General features: G+C 48.2%; 1 protein-coding gene across 1 annotated transcript; it reads left to right on the top strand.

Annotated features, from left to right (window-relative positions):
* Nucleotides 1-1,693: 1,693 nt before the first annotated feature.
* Nucleotides 1,694-6,981, top strand: MRPL1 (mitochondrial ribosomal protein L1). The gene is made up of 9 exons (XM_032109871.1): nt 1,694-1,802; nt 1,956-2,061; nt 2,697-2,940; nt 3,184-3,267; nt 3,507-3,578; nt 3,776-3,887; nt 4,332-4,432; nt 5,889-5,970; nt 6,686-6,981. The coding sequence occupies exons 1-9, from the start codon at nt 1,769-1,771 to the stop codon at nt 6,847-6,849; spliced, it is 999 nt and encodes a 332-aa protein (XP_031965762.1). The 5' UTR covers nt 1,694-1,768; the 3' UTR covers nt 6,850-6,981.
* The last annotated feature ends 490 nt before the right edge of the window (nt 6,982-7,471 follow it).

The following is a 7,471-nucleotide window of genomic DNA, read 5'->3' as shown; positions in this document are numbered from 1 at the left end:
GGAATCCAGGGTGCCCCGCGTTCAGCGAGGATTTGAGTATGCGGGCATCTCGTCGGTGTCAGACACCTTTGTTTCTCCTCCTCTAGGTAATGGGGTTTTTTTTCGGCGCCCAAGTGTCAGTGGTACGGATCCTTGTGGGCAGCTGGAGCAGGGAAAGGCAGGTAAATGTGGCTCTGGTGCTAAAGCCCATCGCCTACCAGACACACCAGCATCCCTTTGGTGGCCGACTAGGACGAACGTGAAGGAAAGGTGGATTGAAAAATAAAATATGAGCAGCAGCCAGGCGCGGGGAGGGATGTGAGTCTGTGTGTGGCCAGGTGGGAAAACGGTGCTGGAAAAAAAGAGCACCAGGGAGATGTAGGGAGTGTCTGAGGAATCAACAGGTGGCTGGGGGGGGGGAGGGGGGGGGCAGAGAGAGGGACAAGACTTCAGGCCCTAGGGCTTCTAGTTGGAATTGGCTTTCTACTGCAGCTGCCTGAGCTCATGCTGGACCCAAAAAGTTCATTGATGCCCGGAGAGCGGGAAGTGCCTCAGCAATGGGGCAAGGAGTGTTGGTAGGAAATGGGCTTTGGAGCTAGTGAGGTATTGGGAATGGGTACGCATTAACTGTGAGCCCGTGTTTCTCCCAAAATCCACGGTCCACCTTGTGTGCAAAAAGCCAGAGGCTCACAGAGGAAGGTGGGAAGATGGTGAAGGATGCAGGTTACCTGGCCACAGGTGTGCACTGAACAGTCTCCTCTCCCATCCACCACCACTGCAGGGGTCACACGTGCCGAGTGCCCATCCAAAATGGTTTCATTTCCCCACCGTGAGTTTAAAACAACTGTTTGTTACTCCTTAGATGAAGCTTTTTAACCGAGGAGGGTTCCTTTTCCTCCCATTGCCCTCACACCTCCGCATCTCCATCCTTTCCCAGGACACTGAGCCAAGAGTTGGATAGGGTGAACACAGTTTTGTTACAACTTGTTCTACACGGCCCCCTGTGTCTGATTTAAAAGTTCTTGGACGCGGATCCATTGGGGAATTTTACGTAGCCACATATCCCTAATTTAAAAATTCTTGGACATGCACTGATTGGGGACGACTGGGGGATTGGAATGTTTTTAGTCAAAAGCACATCAGTGTGGAATAAAAGCCCCCTTTAACCATTAAAGTTTGTGGTGTGAATCTGAACAGCTCAGGAGATGGTTAAATAAAGTCTTTGTTAGTGGATGCTGCTCCAGGAGATCGGATTAGGGAGCTCTTTTCCCAACCCATACGCAAGGGAACAGGGATGAGATGGCAGCCAGAAAATCTCTTTCTGGAAATGCATGTGGCTTACAGCAGACAATATTAAGCATTAAACGGGCAGTATTCTCCCAAACAGAGGTGGCTGAACAGGTGTAAACGCCCCTAGGTCTCAGGGCCGCGGCTCTGGCAGCCCTCAGGAGTCGCCGCCATGTTGGTTCGGGGAGGGGGGACCAGTTTGGCTCGTAGTGCTACGAAACAACCCCGGGCTTGCCCTGAGGCCCTTCTCAGGCCGGTGAAGAAGCGAGCTGGAGGCTTTTAACCAGCCTCCGGCAATGGGTCACCTCTCCCCGGGCAGCGGGCACACGCCGGGAGCGGGGACCCGCGCACCCGCGGAACGGTGGGCCCGGGCGCCGCGGGTGGGAGGACGGCGGAGGGGAGGACACCGCTGAAGCGCCGGTCGCCGGAACGCTTCTGCTTGGCCGCGGGGAGCGAGTTCCGCGGGGAACGGTTCCGACGGTGCACAGGGCAGCTCGGCAAGATGGCGGCACCCAGCGCCCGCTGCCTGTGGCGAGGTGACGGGGCCGCCCTGAGGGACCCCCGGGCACTGCGCCCGCCGCCGCCGCTCTGGGGCGGCCCTGAGGGGGGCAGGGGGGCCTGCCCGGGCGGGTCGGGGGTGCGGGAGGCCGCGGCGCTTGTCTGAGGTGATGTTTGCTCTTCCCCCGCAGCGCTGGCCCCGCGGTGCGGGTGGGTCTTTCACGGGCTGGAGCAGCGCGTCGCCGTCCCCGCCGTGGTGAGCCCCGCGAGCGCCCGGTCCTACGCGGCAGCAGCTAAGTGAGTGCTGGTCCGGCATCCCAGGAGGCTGCCTTGGCCGTGGAGGTGGTGTTGGGGGGTGTGGGTGGAGGGTTTGATGTCCACAGTGCTGTTCCAGCAGCCGACTGTCCCTAGCGGCATCCCGCATGCTCCCGGAGAACAGCCTGGACTTGCAGGGAATGTTTTCTGTGATAATGTCACAGGGAGAGGTTGATGCGGTGGTTTTGAGCTGTGCTTTTGCGGGGTGTAGCAGGGTTACATGTCAGCATGAAAGCTGGTGAGCTCCTGGAATCGGTTTCAAACCCTTCTTGTCCTTCAACTGGTTTTTTATGGTTTAATTTGTCATCTCTGTAATAACCCAGCATGTCTGGGAGAAGCAGAAGCGGCCTCTGTGTGCAGGAGAATGAAGTGTTCTGAAGTGCTGCAGACCCTTTTACCCTGCTTACAGAGGAATGGAGTATCCAGTTATTACTTGAACATTCTTTTCCTCGGCTGGAGACCCTCTGAAAATAGGGAGGAGAATGAGAACTGGGACTGGTGTTTAACTGCATGCAAAATGCCACGGGAAAGGGAAGTGAAACCTTTGTTTGTAAGGTCAGGCATGCCAAACTCTTCAGCTGGTGACCTCACAACGTGTTTGGGTTTTCTGCTCTCAGAGCTGCCAAAAAAGATGCCAAGAGGAGCAGGCAGGAGAAGGTCAAGGACAAACCGACCCCTCGGAGGCGGCCGCTGATGGCCAAGCCCGTGGACGACGTGTACCTGACGTGGCTCTACAGGAGGCCCTCCTACGAGCTGGAGCAGGCTGTGGGCATGCTGAAGAACTTCCAGAAGCTGGACTTCACCTACCCCAAGCAGTTTGTGTACATCAATGTCTTCCTGGATATGGCGCTGCAGAAGAAGGTGGGCTGGAAGGGGGTGTGGGAACGCTGGCACTTCTTAAGGCTTGGAGTCTTTTCAGACTGGGGGATTGTCACAGGGGGGCTTGTGAAGACAGGCTGCAGTTCCTCACCTCGTTTGCATTTTTTTTGTTTGCTTGTTTTTCATATTTAGGGGACCAACTCCCTGCGGTTATGTAATTGACCCTCAAATTGTGATTTCTTTTTGTCTGTTTTAACGTTTGGGGTTTTTTTATTCACTTGCCAGAAAAAAGTGGATCCTTTTTCCAGCAGTGTCACTCTTCCCCATCGCTTTACGGATGAAGTGAACAAGGTTTTGGTGTTCACAGAGGTGGGTGAGCCAGGATTCCTTTATTTCTGTGGGGTTTTTGTGTCCAGCAAACTCTTGCAGCTGTCCTTTGTTAATTAATCATTTTATCTATGTGAGATGATCCCAGAGAGCTGCCATCGGTTTATTTGATTACCCTTTGGACTTAATTGTTTCAAATTCTCTCCCTGAGCTCAACTGACAGCAGACCAACAGCCTGAGTGGTAGTACAGCTGCTTATCGTTACTTTTTTCTCTCACCAGAATGAGCAAGAAGCTGAAATAGCTCGAGAGCATGGAGCTGCCATCGTGGGAGGAGTTGAATTAATCAAATGGGTATGTATTTTTGGAAAGAATTTTATAAATACCCTAATTTAAACAGTACTGGGGCCTGGGGAGGTGAAGAAGCCTGATGTCCAGTGATCTCCAGGTGGGGGGCAGCAGCCAGTATGAAGAGTAAGAGGTGGGTTTCTATGCTTGGACACTTTCAGAGGTCAACTTCAATCAAATCTATTGAGCTGTGTTTGTTGCAGATCTTGGAGGACGAAATCCAAGCTGATTTCTACGTGGCTGTCCCTGCCATAATACCCAAGTTAATTCCCCTGAGGAGCAAACTGAAGCGGAAGTACCCGAGCACCCGGAGAAGTGAGAAGCAGTTCTCTGTTACAGCTCTCTGTTCCTGAAGGAGATGGAGCCCTGGGGCTGCCACTGCAAGGGTTTCTGATGAGGGTGTTTAGTTACATTCACTGTTAGACTGTAGGTGACTGCGCCGCTTGTCTTAAGTAAAGGTAACTCTAGGAATCCATTTTTTCCCTACAACAGGCAAATCTGGGATTAGAATCCAGATGGATTTGCCTGCTAGCTGCCCTTATGCTTATTAATCCTGATGAATGGGGAAGGAGGGAACATGGGAACTCTTTTTATAATCTCAGTGAGGACACCATTGCCTTGTTTGTGGAACTGCATTTTGGAGTGGCGTTCACTTGCCTTAATTAACAGATTGAATTATCTCTTTAGTGATACCACACCTATCTGTGCTAATAAGCATCACTCAGATAACTTTTTTGCCTTTTTTGTTTTTGTTAATAGATTCCCTGGGCAGTGACATTCCCAAAATGCTGCAGTTCTTCAGAGAATGTCATGAGTATGCAGTAGAAGATGAGGATATAATCAAGACAAGAATAGCCAGAGTAAGTTGTGTAGAGAGCTCTTAAATTTTCCCTCCTGAGCAGAATTGAAGTTAGTATTCAAAGAGGGGAAAAAACCTCCACAGGATTTTTGACCATTTCCTTCAACTGAGCTGTGAAGGAAATGGGACTCTTTGTTGTGTGGCATCTTCAGCTGGTTTTAAATTTGGTTTTGGGTTTTTTTTGGTGAGTAAATAAACTATGGGTCTGTAAGTCTATGGTCGATATGCACAGGAGGGTCAAAAAAATCTTTGCTTTAACCAAATAGTTAAAGAATTAAAGATGTCTAATTTTGACAACTGTAGTTCCGGACTGGAGCAGAAAGAAGGGCTGTTTGTGTTACACCTGAAATAGAACATTAATTTTGGCTTGGTTGTTTATTTTCTCTGCCCCAAACTGGGGGGTTTTTGTTTTCCTTCTGGTTTGCCTCTTTGTAATCCTGCCTGAGGATTAGTTTGCCTCTAACTGGTGGTGGCATGGGCAGGAAGGGTGGGAAATACCTGAAGCCTGAAGCTTTGCCTGGCAGTGTTGGAGACAAATGAGTTTATTAATTCTGATTAGGTGCTCTGAGCTGTGCATGGGAATTCCAAGGGCTTCCTTGTCTGTATGATTCCCAACTTCACACAACTTCGTAGCTTGAGGAGACAAAAGGTACCTGCTTGGAAAACAGAGCTCTGAAACCATTTCTCATTCCCTGTTTTGCATTTGACTGAAACAGAAATACCTGTGGTTTTGTGTATAGTTGGAATTCTGGATCTTGCTGTTGAAGGAGTCAAACTTACTTAAAAAACAAAAAGGGACCAATTAACTTCCCTGAACCTTTTTAAAGCACCTTGTGCTGCTCTGCAGAGAAGTGTTCAAAAAGCACTTTAAACAGCAAGATGGGTGTGCATCCACAAGGATTTACTGTGGGAGGCTGGTTTGGAAGCTGGGATATTCGTCTGGATTGTGGGAGCTATTTTGAAGTGCTTGGAATCCTCTGAGCATTAACCGTCTTCATTGTGGAGCTGATGTGTTGATTCTTCTGTTTGATTTCATTCTGTTCAAGCTCTTAATGCCTTCAGTTTTAGCTCTTGATGTTTTTGGACTTGATCCATTTTGTGGTGTTTGACAGCTGCTTCTAGAAGCTTCTTTCCCCAGATCCTTCATTTTAATAAGGTTTGTGCAAAACCACTTGTGTATATATTGATTTTTAAAGACTCTTCACCCCCTTAAGGCTACACGTTTCACAGAGCCCAGGGAATTTCGTATCCTGAGTGAAATTCTGGAGAACACCATGTATAAAATCCTTCTTTTCTCCGAGTCATTTGGATATGGCTGCCAATGGGATTTGTAACTCCTTCTCAGGGAACATGGACAAAGGAGATCTATCCAAATATTTATAAACACCAGTGCTTCCAGATTGGTTAATCTGGGCTCCAAGCATCACCATAACTAACTTGGCATTATCCCTTTGCAGCTGGATATGCCTACTGAGCACATAATTGCCAATCTGAAAACAATTATCCACGATATCTGCACCTTCAAGCCATCAAATTACGGTAAGGAGTTGTTCTAATGTGGTTGTTCAGGTTACAGCAAACAAAACTGGGAAATGAGTGTTCTTCACTGGATTGTCATTAAATTACCTGTCTGTTCCCAAGGTATTTCTAAAATTTCTGCTCCTCCAAGGGAAAAGCTGGTTTGTTTGTTTTTTGGGTTTTTTTTTTTTAATTCCTTCGCAAAAGGAGTTACAAAGGAATAATGAAGTCAACTTTAAGTAAAGGGCATCTACTTGGCTGGAGAGGAAATGGTGATTCATGAAATAATTTTAGGGAAGGAGCTTTGTGTAAGCTAAACCCCCATTTTTTTATGTTAATACTTGCTGCATGTCTGCCAGGAAATGATCTTGCCTCTCTCCCAGTGATGCTGTTAATAGTAGCTGCAGAGGCCAGACCATAAAAAGCCAAACACATGCCTTGAGAAGCCCAAATAAAAGCTGTGAGGGGTTGCTTGACTTGAAATATAATAAGTGGATGCAGAAAGGGGTGGTATTTTTTTTTCTTAATGAGTTTAAATGCAAATTACATCAGCCCAGTTTAGTAAGGATTAGCTTTCCTGGTCTTAGTAGTTTTTCTGCTGATTTGTTGGAGTGTCAAGCTTGATTCTTGTGCTGCTCTTTTATTGGCTTGATGAAAAACACTTGCTGAGAGCAGTCAGGCTGGAGGCATGGGAAGGGCTGGAGTGACCAGTCTGGTGGTGCCCTTTGTTCCATAGATCCCATTGTGCGGAGGTTGGTGATCAGATCTGCAACCAGTGAAGGTTTGCTGCTGAACCTTGATGGAATCCTACCTCAGGTGGAGAAAGTAGAAGAAAAAGAAGAAAAACATGAAGTTGATGAGGATCAGCAAAAACCTGTGCAAGGATCCGTTAGTACCTGATGTCTTTTCCTTGTGGATCTGATGGTTGAGCTCGGGAAGTGAGCGGTGTCATTCAAATCATGCCGTGTGAGAACAAAAAATAAATGGAACTTGTGGATTTCATGTATAAATTCGGTGCAACATTGTCACAAACAGGAGCTTGTTGTCAGAACCAAGCACATGTTTTTTCTCAGGAAGAATTGGATGTGTTTTGTGGGGGGTATTGAACACACACCCTGCTCTGATTGATTTTCCTCGCCTTGTTTTCTGGAATGTAACCTGGAGACCCGGCTCTCTTTCCCGGTGTTCTCCGCCTTCGTTCCAGGAGATGGCGCTCCTGCCCTCCCCTCTCGTATAGGTGTTGGAAAAAGGAATTTCTCCTTGCGTGGTTTTTTTGGGGGCTCGGTTGCTAAACGCACGTTCATAAAGCTGCACCCCGAAATGTAAAATGGTCCCAGAAGGGATTGGTGATTTACAGCAGGGATGAGCTGCTCCGAATCTGGAAAGGTTTGTGGCTTTAAATCATTCCTATTATTGGAGGTAGGCCTCGTTTTCCCTATCTGAAGCATTTGGCTGCTGTCAGTCAGGGTGGCTAATTCCTGTCAGGCCACGCTGATTATTTTTGATTGTGTGGGGTGCTTTG

The sequence above is a fragment of the Corvus moneduloides genome, chromosome 5 (genome assembly GCF_009650955.1).
Source record: "Corvus moneduloides isolate bCorMon1 chromosome 5, bCorMon1.pri, whole genome shotgun sequence".
NCBI classification, from domain to species: domain Eukaryota; kingdom Metazoa; phylum Chordata; class Aves; order Passeriformes; family Corvidae; genus Corvus; species Corvus moneduloides.
This window is presented reverse-complemented; position numbering and strand designations above follow the sequence as displayed.